This window comes from Rissa tridactyla, chromosome 10, assembly GCF_028500815.1.
Source record: "Rissa tridactyla isolate bRisTri1 chromosome 10, bRisTri1.patW.cur.20221130, whole genome shotgun sequence".
NCBI lineage: Eukaryota > Metazoa > Chordata > Aves > Charadriiformes > Laridae > Rissa > Rissa tridactyla.
Genome location: NC_071475.1, coordinates 19,195,827 through 19,210,873, shown reverse-complemented (window position 1 = coordinate 19,210,873; position 15,047 = coordinate 19,195,827). Strand labels below are relative to the sequence as shown.

At 41.0% G+C, this 15,047-nt stretch overlaps 1 protein-coding gene across 1 annotated transcript in view; it reads right to left on the bottom strand.

Moving 5' to 3' along the window:
- Positions 1-212: 212 nt before the first annotated feature.
- MAPKAPK3 (MAPK activated protein kinase 3) overlaps positions 213-15,047 on the bottom strand; it is a 49,279-nt gene continuing 34,444 nt past the window's right edge. The window contains exons 5-11 of the mRNA XM_054215787.1: positions 12,505-12,584; positions 10,626-10,752; positions 9,035-9,110; positions 8,733-8,857; positions 6,626-6,711; positions 3,844-3,924; positions 213-2,355 (exon numbers count right to left, since the gene is read on the bottom strand). Coding sequence (XP_054071762.1) covers positions 2,197-2,355; positions 3,844-3,924; positions 6,626-6,711; positions 8,733-8,857; positions 9,035-9,110; positions 10,626-10,752; positions 12,505-12,584 — 734 coding nt within the window. The 3' untranslated portion in view covers positions 213-2,196. The remainder of the gene's footprint in view (positions 2,356-3,843; positions 3,925-6,625; positions 6,712-8,732; positions 8,858-9,034; positions 9,111-10,625; positions 10,753-12,504; positions 12,585-15,047) is intronic.

Genomic DNA, 15,047 nt, shown 5'->3' with positions numbered 1-15,047 from the left:
ACACTCTGCCAAAGGCAGCCAGGACATCACCGCATCATGCACAGGTTGCCCTGTTAACTGGGATAGTGGGAGCATGTGTCACCCTGAGGGGGCACAGAGGTGGGAAGGCAGGAGGGATGTACATATAGCACCCTCAAAAAATTTGGATAAAGGGACAGAAACTTGGATCTGGCTCTAATCCTAACTGTCGCACCCTGAACACATCACAACTCTTTGTTGTATTATCATTTACAGGTAGTGAATAATATTTGCATAATTCATAGGAGTAATATGATAAAAATAAACATATACAGGACATGCTATAATCATAGATACACCTAGATAACATGAAATAATTCTAAAATACATCTTCACAGAGATTGATATTTAAAAACAAACGCTTGTAATCTTAAAAAACTGCTCAAAGTTGGACAGCCTTTGAATATGGACATCATTGTGCACTTTTCCTTCTCCCTTTTCCCATCACCTTCAACATAGATGTACCTCGCAAAGCAATTCAAACTCTTCCCCATCTCAACAAAAACAGGGATGCCAGGAGGAAGGAACGTTGTGATATGATTTATTAAAATCATTAAAACCCTAGGACCAAAGAAGACTAGTTCACAAAGAAGAATGGAGGTCCCACAAACACTGTGAAGATGGGAACAGGGCTCCCCAGATGAGGTCCAAAAGCCTCGAGTTCATCTTTGTTGGAGGTAACAAGATCTATGCGGCAGTCAGGTTTGATGACTCAGATCCTCTCTGGAGCCTGGTTTTCCTTTTTGTGTTTTAACATTCTTCCGAGCATATTAACACACAAGTACTCTGTGTGCCTACCACAAAGTAGCTTTTGTCTGCATCACTGGAAGCACGTAATTTTCATCCTAGACTCTGATAACACTTTCACAAATATTTGCTTCACCTCAACTCAAAAAAAACCAAACCCCAAATACAGTGAGAAGAAGTATTTTGATCACAAAGTAGAACAAATTAGCAAACCAAGGCCAGGATCCTATAAAGCAAGAATTAGAATAGGAAAAAAAAAAGAGTGGATATACTTCTAGGTAATCTCCCTTAGGTGACGAAAATCTTCGGATCCAGAAACACTGACAAAACACTGCAAATAAAATAGCATCCTCCCCCTCCCTGACTCCAGGAAACAAACCAACCCCAGCACCCCAAAATTTGCTAAGATCAGCACATCTTAGGCACCAGATCTGGAGATAATTACCAGAAGGGATGTTGGCAGACACCAGGGTCCATTCAGAGAACACGCGTTTGCCACTTCTTCCCAAAATTTAGAAGTGTTTCTTCTAAAGCAGTCCCTGGTATACAACTGCATGTCCAGTTGTACACCCTAGAGGTCATGGATCCAAGAGGAACAGCAATATTCTCTGCAGGATACCTTCAACTAATTAAATCCTTATTAAAACTCTTCACATAAACTACCATTTAAATTAAAAACATCACAAGAGAGGGAACTGACAGTGGCACAGACATGACATAATGGTTACAGTTTAGAAAACTTACACGTTATCAAGTGAGAATCCATGACAAACTCAAATCTTCTCATGAGACTACATGAAGACTTTAATGGAAATGTATGGATGCTTTCTTCTGTAACAGGAATTACTGTTTACTGTTTAGGTGATATTCTGTAACTACAGGAGGTAAGTTTGGAAACATTGACTATTACCAATTCTAACACGAAATGCTGTCCGATACATCCATAATAGAACTGCACCTGTGCTACTCACATAAAGAGTAGTGACATTTTTCTCCTTTCTTAATGCTCATGTTTGGATTATTAAAACACTACTAGCAGAACACTTGGCATTTTTTCTAATCCCAAGTTTAAAATAGTAGCAGAAGTTAGTCTTGTAGATGGCTGTTAAAGCCTCAGTGCGTTAGTACGCTGAGACTGCCTCCTCTCCTCTTGTCCGATACAGTTAAAGCCAAAACAAAACCCCGTAACATTTCTGGTATTGCTGTACTTTCCCAAGCAATATGCAACAGAATCACGTCATATACATTAGCCTTTAAAAGCAAAGCCTTGATTCAAGTTATAAAAATGTAATCTTTCACACTGCTCCCTCTTTGCAGGATAGCTTCTTCACAGTCTCACTGCCTTTGTGGTACGGACTGAGTTGATCATACTGATTTTAAATTGTTCCTTTTAATTTTTACCCTCCACCCACAGGTCCTTGGCTTCTCTTCTCATTGGTTATTGCACCCTGGTGCTGCAGAAGAGGTGCCTGCCTGCTTCTGCTTCTTACGGCGTTTGTTCAGGAGGCGGTTGTTGGATGTTTTCAAGTCTTTGATTTTCACCTGATCATAGTCCACCCTCATGGTAGCCAAAGCACTGGTCATCTCCTCCTGAAACCAAGGAAGGAATTTATTGAAAACCCTGAGGCAGAGAGCACACAGCCACCCCACACTACTGCCAAGAGATGAACGTACAAAAAGGAACCCTCTGTTACACTACGGCCAGAAATAGCTGAGCCCTTTCTGCTGCACTGGACTATGACTAAAGGCTTCATTCTACTCACGGACTCATTCAGGAGGAGCTATTCACACAGCGTTTCATACGTGAGCATGCAGGACCACACTTGGCTGGCCTAAATTCCATCATGTCCCTGTGCCCAGCATTTCTTACTGCCTGGCTCTGGGCCTTCACCAGCTACTGAGCCTGGGCTTCTTAAACCAGAGTCAGGGCGCTGCTCTCCTTGCTCTGTTACCAAGCGAGGTTAGCAGGAACTAGAATAGAGAGTCCACACAAAGTTGTTTAAAAGTATGTGCCTCAAACTCACACACTTCCTCAGTTTGAATTAATGTTTGAGTGTAGGCAAATTTTAAACTTTTGAATAAGGCCTTAAGCAAAAATCTGCTCAAGTAAATGAATGTCTATGCATTTAGTTCAGGAATGGAAAAACGATTAAATATTATGGGAATGCTGATGGCCCAAGGGACCTATACAAAGCACAAGTATAAGAATTTCTTGGAAATATGGAAATGAAGAACGGTAAGTGAAACTATCTGTTTCTCTCTTTGACTCGAGAGGCAAATGTTGCCTAGGACCTATGAAATTTTACCATTTACCATTACATAGTTCAACAGCTGAGACATCAGTAATTTAAATAAAATCAGTAATCAGTAAAATACATTCCAGGAACATAGCAATTATCAAAATGCCAAGCATTATAAGTGCAAAAAATTCATAATTAATTGTAAAAGCATGCCAACCTGATAAAGGCCAGCAGGAAAGAGTTAAAGCTTGCAAACAACTTTTAGTCTGCCCTATAGTTTCTCTTTGCAGGAAGCATTCAACTGTCATCAGTACAAACAGTAGGTGAGGCACCTGGTTAGATTAAGGGAAAGACAGATATATTTTTATCTCCCCTTGCCAAATATCACAACAAGACATGACTAAGCTTATTTAATGTTTTTTTACAATAGAACAGAGTAGAAAACCAGAATGCAGCTCAGTCATCCCACCCTGTCCCCCTGCATTTTCATCATATTCTTCACTTCACTATAGTGAACTTCAAGCTCCCTCAACACTATCCCTTCTACTCTGCGGTTACATACGGTGGCTCAACAGGTAGCAACGTTAACAACTTTGATCATAAACATCTACTTTGTTGGTATTTGGCTATCAGATGAAGCTCAAATAGCATTCTTCTTTTTTAAATGGCTATCATATACACTTCCGTTCTAACCAGGACTTTTTATGTTTCCCTTGTTTAACATGGTTGTATTCAAATTAGCCATAACCTCCAAGGAAATAGGCATATGCAGAGAAGCCAGCCCATTTAATCTCTTACCAGACTTGATTTCAAGAAATCTGAACTGTGATTGACTCACTTTAACTTCATCCCAGTGGTCTTTATCCTCTTGCAGGACCCGTGCAGTATGAAGAGGAGTTGGTGGCACTGCCATTGATCTCTGAGAAAAGGGAAAAATATCAAAAGACGTGTTCTGCAAAATCACATTTGGGAAGTGCCTGCTTGCTCTTCTATGTGTGCTGAGGGCATAAAAGTTTATGTAATGTCCTTCAGTGGCCCTCATTATTCATGCTTTCAATCACTCCAGAAGCTAATTCATGTGTGAGGTAGAAAAGGACTATAGTCCCCACATGACAATATTTTCAAAGAAAAAAAGGAGAAAGAAATCAGTGCTGAGTTTCTTTCACTCTTCTCCCTTCCAGTCCAACCAATATCCCTGCGTTGGATAAACTTTTATGTACGTTTTAGATTTTAACTGTCATTTCACTATTCGTTAGTCAATGTTTTAAAGTGGTTGATTTGACCTTTATTTTCTGGGATTTGTCGTAGGAAAAATTTTCTTGCATATCTACATTAACTGAGATTACCAGTTTATCAGATCATAAACGTGCCCCAAAGAGGAAATTATACTATTACTCAGAGTAAGCACAGTTCAGAAGACAGTGCATCGCTTGAAATGCCCTTCCACATAAAATTGAGATCTATGCTCACCTGCCATGAAAGATCAGTAGACATTTTAAATTAGAATAAGGTACAATTTCTAAAGCATGACGTGCAGTTCCCCAGCTAAATTCAGCAAGAATCATAGTATTTCTTGTCAGTCCATAACCCAAACTATAAATTCATACCTATATCCCTTATGCTTTCTATGCAAACTTGCTGTCCACTGCTGTGGTGTCCTACACCAGATGCAGCTTCACGTCAAAAAAGTTTAGGGAGATCCCTGTATATGTCATTGTAAAATAAGCATTACATTGTAAGCAGTGCTTACACTCCACCAAGCTAACAGCACCACAGCAGTAGTTACAGAAGTGGAAGCAGAAATGATGACGCCAGCATCCTCTGGAAAAGGACCCTAGCTGGCCACAGTATAGTTTTATCAAGTACAGCTGGGAGGAGGGAAATGGAAAACCAGACGACTGGCTTTAATGGTGTCCCTGAGCAGGTGTTGAAGTTGCCCTCCTATCTGCTATGAGCTACTTCTTGTTAAATAGATCTTATCTCCAAGCTAACTAGAGGACCCCACCTAAACTGAAAATTTTTGCATAGTCCACAATAATACTTCTGCCATCCACGTAATAAAAAAAAATGAGAGAAAAAGAAGAGGAGAGAAAAGCACCCTCCTCCACTGCTTGTGCGGGCATCTCCCCATACATGTTCCCACTTGGGGATTTAGGAAAAGGAAGAACACAGGCATTCACTATGTTGGTCTTTCCCTCTCCCTCCCTCTGCCTCGTGGGAACAATAGGTTCAGCACAAAAAGATGCCAACCTGCAGCTCCAAGAGCATTCTTCCAGGAATGGTATTCTAGCACGGCTCTTTGGTGCAGCAGAATCTTGTCTCTAATCTCCTCCTTATTAATTGGTTATATGCATATTTCAAGTAACATGTGTCACTGTAGGTGGTAGCTTCCTTAGCTATTAGGCACTTATTCTGTGAAATTCATCGCCTGCTGACTTCTGAAACACCTCCTTCTTGGGTCTTCAAACGCTTAAAGCTGGACGTATTTATTCTGAACAGTGATTACGTTTTTATTGGGTTAAAAAAGACTTAGAAACATTGTCTAGGTTCTGTTCTAGTTCTACAGAGTCTTTGTAACCTTAATTTCTCAGTTTTCACAGCTCTAAATGAAGACATCTATCTACTTCATCAGGATGTTATGCAACTACATTTCTATACAATTCTAAGGGTTTTCATATCTTCAAACAGGCATTATAGAAATATTGACTATTAGTCACACCTCTGCTTCTGCCCCTTCCTCTGAGGATCAGCACAGACAGGTAAAGCTCTATGAGAGAAAAGGGCATTCTACAGTACAAGTGACTCTGTTCCTGGCTGATAATTTTTGGGCGGTAAGAACAAGACTGGTGTCCTTCTATGCACAAATGTGAGAAGTCTAATCCATTATTTTAAGTGACACCTACAGAGCAGAGACGATATGCTGAAACTCAGCCTGATAACTCCTGGGATTCTTGTCTCTTGTTTGAAATAACTGATGTTGTATTATTAGAGTCTTTCCCCACTCCCTCCCCCCCAAAAAAAAAGATTTTTTTAAGGAAAAGTAGATTCAACCAAGTCATAGAATGAAACCTGAACCGGGACCATTAATAGCTCTGTGTACCACCCCTAGCTGGCAACCTCTTATAGGGCGCTAAGCTGAGACCCTTGCTCCTCCCCCACGCATTTCCAAACTCTGCCAAGGATGAGAATTCCCACTAAGCATAGAACCGTGTTCACACTAGCACAGCTATGCACAATGGTGCCTGAGACCACTAATAATAGATGTCTCTAAATCCTGCACCAATGAAGTAAGTACATACAGTTTATTTTTATATTTTTAAAGAGAGTAACACATGCATATGCTGCAGAGTCAACACTGACTGCCTGCTCACAGAAGATACAGATACTTTCGGCTTTTGCTTCCAAGGACGCTACTGTGGGTGTCTCTCTTTGTGTGTCCTCTGGTAACACCAAGAAGAGCTGTGGTTCTACAAGCAGATGACTGTGCCCTCCACAGAGGGCACAGAGGTTAATTAAGTTATTAACAATAATCATCAATCCTTCTTTTGCTGTGCTATGTGGAGCTACATGTAAGTTCTGCGTGTAAGAATTCATCTTGTGAAAAGAGATATGAAACTTACATTAATCCAAGGGTGATTCATAAACTGAGAAACTGTCATCCTCTCTGTTGGGTCAGTCTTCAGCAAATGGCGAATAAGTTGTTTGGCTGAAACACAGGACCAACATGGCATGTTTACTACTGTGTTCCCAAATAACCTTGAGAATACAATGACCTGCTGAACGAAGAAATTCTGCAGAACTCAAAAACGCCTACCTATTGCTGGTACCATGTTAAGAAGCCATGTACAGTGTGGTAAGTTAAAGAGGCAGAACATGAAAACATCCAAAACAAGAGATAAGAAGGAAAGATAAAGGATTAGGGATTCCAGCTATGCTATCTACATCACTAAACCAACTGCTTTGAGAGCAAGAACTTGAGAAAAAGAGAAACAGAGGAACAGAAAGCTGCCAAGCCACCTGTCTGAAAGATGGCAACACGCTCGGCATTATGGGCTGAATGAATGCATAAGCTGATGTTTTGAGAAATGATAGAAGACAAAAACTAGCACAGTCGCAGAAAAAAAGATAATAAACTTTTCTTTGACAACTGAGAGGCCACTAAAAGGATAACACAGTCAAAGAAATGGATTGCACAAACAGGCTTTGCAGCATTCTGTGAACATGGTATCTGCCAAAGCAGGAGTCCTAAGTAACTGAGATATGAGATGATGAGAATCTAGACAAGAGTTTCATTAATGCGGGCAGACTGGAAACACTACATCTAAGGGACGTTATTTAGAAAGATTTATGCATAACTTCCTTGGGGGAACCTAGAAAAACTTCTGCATAAGAGTTCTCTTTTAGAAACATTAAATATGAGATGACTAAATGCTTGTAAGAAGCTGTTAGAGGTACAAGTTGAGACTTTAGTTTGTTGAGAGATGCTGCAAAGGAGTTTTACAGCAGAGATTACGTGGACTCTAAAATGTACAAGGAAACAAAAGGAGGGGACCACAAACAGAACCCATTAAGATGATTACAAGAAGTTGGAGAGGAATTTAGAGGAAGCCTCCATAGACGATGGAATGATAACAGAAAGAAAACCATGACGGTACAAAGGAGGGCAAAAAGAAGCAGTCTGCTGAAGATGCCTGATCAGCCTAAAAGAATACACATAAACTAGTTGATTTTAACAGGTTCAAAGGTATAGGGCACCTGTCTTCATTCAGGCAAGCATACAGAAACCCTACAAATTTTCCGAGTGCACGTTCTCTCACCAAGCTCCCCATGCATTTTAATAACTGCTGTAATATGAACAAGACCCAAGGCAGACAAAGTATTAAGCCAGAAACCCGTAAGTAAAACATCCACCTTATATTAAAACGCTCTCCTCAGTAGTTGATGCTGCACATGCAACCATGAGAACCAATGAGATGTTAAAATGCCACAGATCACAGTATTATCCAGCGATGATTTGTTATTGCTAAACAGCAGACAGTAACAGGATGCTACCAACAGCAATATAAAGGGCTTGTTAGAAAAAAAAGACGTGCCCAGAGGTTGCTGACCTTTCGCTCTAAGATGATGGGCAGGTGAGACTTCCAGATTATAAGACTGTCAGGATAAGAGGGAATCAAAAACATGCACTTTCAGGTTTGAGCCCATCCAGGTCACAGCTGAACAGCAGCAGCTTTCAGTCAATGACTTATACAAAATAAATTGTTGACCTTGTTTCAAGTGGTGATTGGCAAGTTCCTACGTCACAAAAAGCTACCATGAAAACTTGCCATCCTTTCTGGCTCTGTCACCAAGGAGGGCAAAGACTGAATGAGTTCTTAAGACAGTTTGCCTTTCTTCCAACTCAGCTTGCATTGCAGCTGTCCTGGCAGCCTCCTTTCTCAGGATTAAAGACTTTTGTTTTCAGAGGGTTTAATCTTGGCATTCACTAGCACTAGCTGGAATTTGAAAGAAACTTTTCAGTAGTCATTTACTTTCGGGAGTACTTAGGTTGCTGGCTAGTATTTGAGTTACCAGTCGTTCTCTGTATCATCTTAGAAAAAAATAATTTAAATTCTAGAAGAAAGGGAAACAAAACCTAAGACAGGTTTTTGGAAATAGTCTCTTGTAAGCTCTCCACCACCACACAACACCATGCACACACTCATCGGTAACCGTGAGCATTGTTACCTTCCTCTGATACTTCAGCCCACTCTGGATTGGGAAACCCATATTGCCCCATCCGAATTCTTCTCTTCATCCCTGGAGAAATGGCTTGACCGGTGTTTGAGTAGAATGGAGGGAACCCACACAGGCTGTAAGAGTGGACAAAAGAACTCTCATAACTATGAAAGTCCTTTCATCTCTCAAAAGGTCCCACACAAGCTTAGTCTTCTGCAGGTTGCAAGATCCCAGTGACTAATTACTTGCAAGTGTAGATTTAACAAGATGCGTCCTCTTTCTGTTCCTCAAGCCTCTTTCCAAATACTTACAGAATATATGTGATGACACCCAACGACCACATGTCACATGATTTGTCATACTTCTCAGGACCAAGGACTTCTGGGGCTGAAGAAGATTAAAACCAGAAATTAACAGAGTACCAGATATTTCCTTTCATCTCCATCACCATGTAAGTTGCAGTACACTTCAACAAGTATCAGAGGCGTTAAAAAAATGCAACGCACTGCAGGAACTGGGTAGTATTTTCTATTGACAAGTTCCCAAACACATCTAATGTAATTACATCTAATGTAGTTTTAAAAAGGAGGAACGGAGCTGGCAAAATGCCCCACTCTTCACCTTAGTGTCTCTTTGCTCAAGAGAGTACTAAGATTACAGCAAAGCAGAAGGAGCTATAGCTAAATGTGTACAGGGAAACACTGCATTGAAAGAGGCAGGAGCATATGTTCCAGAAATCAGAACAGAAAGGACCTCCTTGAGCCGTGATAACATTTTGAACGACACCTAGGTGGAGTATGTTTAGCTGCAGCAACTACAGAGCACTGTATTTTCCCTTGGTCTCCAGAGCACTACATTTTTTCACTAAGTAACAAAATTTTAGAGAGATACATTTAGAGGGGATTTTTTTTTTCCCCTGGGGCGGGTGAACTGGCAGGGAGCTTGATTTTGTAAGGAAAATGATTCTCTAAACATACAAGCAATCATACTGGTTTACAAAAAGGTGTTGAGAAGGGAAATGTCAGTTTGTTTATATACAAAGGCATAAACATATATATGCATAATTTCCTTAACATTTTATCACTAATCCCAGCTTACAAAAATATAGAAGAAAGCATCAGAAAAAAATATTGCTATCTTAATTATCTGCTAACAATGAATAACAATACCTTTCAACACAAAAAAAACTATAAAAACTTACATCGTAGAAGAGAACTAATTCTTCCAAAAAATGAAGCCCTTTTTCTTCCAAAGAAGTTCCAGGTGCGGACTGCCTCAGTCATACCATATGGTGAATGACTATTAACTCAAAGACCAAAAGGGACGTACTCTAAAATGAGTGCATAAAGGACAGTCTACTGTGGTGTTCATTACACAGCACTCTGTCTTTGGACAAAATGAAGGCAAAAATTCAGCTGTGATTAAGTCACATTGGTCTTTTATTACTAGTTTCTCCATTTGCCAGCTTTAAGAAGCTTTACAGCTGAGGCAATACTTTCCCTGTTCTCTTTCATTGCATTAGTTAAGCTAAGGGAAGTTTTGCAAGGAAACGCCCAAATAATCACGAAGCTGAGTTCAAACCATGGCTTTTATTGCATCATTCAGAGGAAACACCAGGATTACTTCAAGTGTAATCAGAAGCAATATGTTCTCTCTCCTTGATCCTCATTTGCATCCCCTATTAAGGCTGTTTCCTCTGCAACCAAGGAAGAAAGCAGGAGTACTAAACTGTACCTCAACCAGACTAGGTTTGGGTTGGATCCTAGTTTAAAATCTGCAGGCTACCTCTTTGTATTTACATCCACAATAGAAGATTTCCCATCCATTCCTACAGTCCACAGGCCCACTATAAGGAGGGATGACAGACTCAAACACAAAAGAATCGCATTTTGGATAACTTACCCACATAATAAGGAGTGTAACAGGGGGTCTGGAGCGCGTTTTGTACAGTGGTTTCTTTGGCAAAGCCGAAGTCTGTGAGTTTGAGTACAGTATCCTTCTCTTTAGACGTGTAAAGCAAGTTTTCAGGCTGAAAGGCCACCAAGAGAAAGGATAAACTGGACAATGAAGAGATGTCTCTCATGAGCTGAAAGGTCAAACCATTCCCACTTGCCTGGATCACCACCAGCATCTGGGTCTTCTTACTTCTCTCACATCCCCACCACACTATGCAGAAAGTTCCCTCCCAACACATAGCATTTTTGCTCAGACTAAGGATCAACATCCTTCTCTACGTGGTACTTAGGAGAGCAAAACACAAGACTCTCATCAGGTCCAGTGGGTGTCAAGTCTGGCTTCTTGAACCTCTCTCTAGTTCACTGCACTTACTGGGATTGTTCTGCACTCTGTACCGCACTCAAGTAGCTGAGTTGGAAGACAAGAGAAGTCATCAGCCAAATTCTCTATGAGCAACAGACATAACTCCATCAGAATTAACCGATACAGACATAGTCCCCTTCCTGCTCCTCCCCTCCTCTGTCTCCTGAAACCTGAGCTACTCCGCTCTTGCTCCACACTCCATAAAGGCTCTCCAAAACCAGAAGTGGCACGAAGGGAACTACAAGCTCTTGTGCGGGAAGAACAGGGACAACGAGCACATCTCCAGAATCTGCAATTGTTTGAACTTGTTTTTCAGTTTCTCAGTCATAAGGAAGCTATGTCCTCTCTCATGCTAGTGTTTAGGGACATACAGAAGAAGGGAGAGCTTGAAAGAAAACAGGATTTAGGATCTATTAAGCAATTTGAACCATTCCTGCATGAGTTCACTGAGTGTGTGTAGGTGGTGTTTGGGGCTAAGTACTTCAGTTTCTGTGTATAGACAATGGTACACAGGTCCACAAAAGTGAACAGATTTTTCATCTCTGAACTGTTAAATCATTTTCCAGTTCCTACCTAAAGAACCCTCAAACATCCCCCTGAGTGACACCAAGCAATGGCAGTTCTCCCTCCAGCTAAACATACAGAAGCATCTGTAGAAAATTCACAAATCAGAACTGGAGAATCAATCAGATGCCTCAGCCTACCATTATGTGACGTGCTCTCCAGCACATTCCGTAACACTACCACATTGCTGTGCTAGAAATGCCTTGGTGCAGCTATCTTGTCTTTGCTTATTCTGTGCAATTTACAGAATGAAAACAAAATACAATACTCCAAACCTGGTCAAGTCTCTACAAGAAGACGTGGGTACAAACTTTAACTAATAAAACACACACTCCCACATGGTAGTAACTGAGACCTTCCCATTTTCCTAAATATTTACATATAGTATTAAAGTGGGTTGGATGCATGGAATTGGTATTATTCCTCCCATATATGCAGTTTCTCCTCTCTCTGGAGAGGGTTTTGGTGTTTGTTTAGTTTTTTTGTTTGTTTGTTTGTTCCTGGGGTTTTTTTTAGGCAAGTAGGATTCTGAAAAAAACTAATAACTGTCAAAGACTGTACACAGAGGTATAGCATCTAGTATAAGTTCACTTCAGGCAGCATTATTTTCTTGTTAATTAACTGGATTGCAAGTTGGTAGTACCTCTTTAATTAACCATTTGATTATCACCAGATTCTTCTGCATTCCGTACACAATTGGACGGCATTAACACACACGAATCCCCTGACCTTTAACTAGTAGCAAACCAGTTGTGAACAGATCCCTTCTCACACTGGCAGAGGAACAGAAACACTTCGATCATCTGATTGTACTCCTAGTTCTATTTAAACCACCTCTGCCCATTTATTTTTCTGCCTTATGGTCTTTTCTCCCTGCCCACACACCTTCAGGCCTCACCTTGACGTCTCTATGGGCAATGTTCATTGAATGCAGATACTGGATGGCTGTTCCGATGTCTCTCATTATTTCAGAGGCCTCTATAAATACAATTTTAGAGAAAGGTCACATTAACATTCCCACTGTAACTCAGTGACATGCTTGGGAATGCTTATAACTTACAAACAGCTTGCTGGAATATAGGGCTAGCGTCAAGACTAGAAAACCTAAAATTAGCCCTAACAGCTGCGTTTTGGTTTTGCATGCAACCATACCCCCCAATTCCCCGGCTGCTCAGCCCTCCTCCTGAGCCTGCATTGCAACTGAACGGTTGAGACTCCAGTTTTTTACGAGCTTGTAAATTTGTACTTTAATTCGCTCACCAGAAAAGCAGCAAGAGCAGAGCAGGTACGCAAACAACATGCAAGACTGGGGAGAAAGGAGCCCCAATCAAGACATATCTCTGATTGTCCAGGACATGTCCTCAGTTGTCCAAGACAGAAGTTTAACTTTCAGCTTCTAGTTCAGGGGTAACAGGAGGATCTAACAGATTTTCTAAAAATAGAGCAACATAACAATATAGTAATTTTAGGTGAGGTCACATCTTCATTCCTCACTGTCTTTAGAAGTTTTTCCTCAAGAGAAAGAAAATCAACAGTTCTATTCTGCAAAGCCCAAACTGCCACCTTTGAAATAGTACATTTCTAAAATTTAACATAACCCCAGTGGGAAATTTTAGTAGTTGGTGAGCTGCCTTGCAACAGCAGTACTCTTGAAGTCTGCAAGAGTTCAGCTACACAGGGAGAGGTTTCAGAGCAGGGAGGAGTGACATTTCCATTGTACCAAGTGAGCATTACATTACACCTCCATTGACTGGGAAACAGAACCAGCGATTTCAACCTGATCCTCTGTTTTCTGCATAGGTAGAAACCTCAGCTGCAGTAGTGAGAGAGAGTGTAGAAATTCTTGTACTGTAACCTGGAATCCTTTTTCACACGGCTTGAGATTGAAATTACACAATCTCAGGCAAGGACAATCAGAATGCAGAAATACTCATCTTCTTCGGGGAAAACCTTGCACAACCTCCTCCTTCCTGGCCCAGGCTAAAACTCCTGGCTCCTAATGGTAAGTTGTGGCTGATACACAAACAGCAGCCAAGTGAACCTGGGGAATCCAGTAGAAAAAGGCTCATTTATCTCAGGAAAGAATGAAGGTGATTTTTCTGTTTAACACTTCAGATGATTACTGAGTAAGTATTTAGAATGTTATACAATGGTATTTAAGGTAAAAAAATCATGTTCTTAGTAGAGTGGAGTCACTATCGATCACAGAACCAGCTTCCCTCCTGGAATCTTGCATTTTAGAGAGGAACAAATAAAGTTCCTCAAAAAACGCCTGTTTTCCCTACATGAGTTTCATACCACTTTCTCATGCTTTCAGCTGGGATGGGGTTGACTTTCTTGCTAGCAGCTGGCATAGTGCTGTGTTTTGGATTTGGGATGAGAATAGTGTTGGTAGCACACTAATGTTTTTCTTTGTTGCTAAGCAATCAAGGCCTTTTCTGGTCCTCACACCGCTCCACCAGCAAATAGGCTGGGAGCGCACAAAAAGTCAACAGAAGATACAGCAGGGACAGCTGACCCCAACTGACCAAAGGGATATCCCATACTGTATGTCATGCTCAGTATATGAAACTCGCAAAGAAGGAAGAAAGGGACATTTGGAGTTACAGCATTTGTCTTCCCAAGTAACCGTTACATGTGATGGAGCTCAGCTTTCCTGGAGATGGCTGGACACCCGCCTGCCCATGGGAAGCAGTGAATTAATTCCTTGTTTTGCTTTGCTTGCATGCGTGGCTTTTGATCTACCTATTAAACTGTCCTTATCTCAACCCAGGAGTTTTTTCTCACTTTTACTCTTCCAATTCTGTTCCCCATCCCAACTTGGGGGAGCGAGTGAGCGGCTGCATGGCCCTAGTTGCTGGCTGGTGTTAAACCATGACACACTTCAAGGAATCATCCCAGGCTAAGAAACACAGGATCAAAAAAAGCCTGGCCTTTGTACCAGATTTGCAAAACCGTCACAGTAATTTACAAGCTCAGGTGTACATTTTTCTAATAATAATTTCATCTCAATGCTAATTACAAACACTAACGTTGTTACTCCTAAGCAGAAACAAGCTCTTGTCTGTTGTGAATGGGCAAGGAGAAGCAGAGTCAAGCACACCTTTGGTACTCTGCAGATAACTAATAGCAAAAATAATAAAAATGGTAAGACCATTCTATTGCAAGCTCTGTCACTGACTCACAGCAGGTCTTTAAACTTGCACGTAGTCCCTATGAAAGATGAGCAGGCTTGTTTACAGCGTGGCTAATAACACTTCCTTTCAAGCAGTACTTTAAAACCCTTGAATAAGAGATGTTTCATCAAATGTGATTTGCTCGTTATGTTCATCACCTAACAGTATAGCTGTGCACGGTGATGCTGCTTAAGGGACAGCCAGAAGAGAAATCACAGTAGAAGCTGCGTTGATCATGTCAGAGGTGGTCTGGCAGGAGACCAGG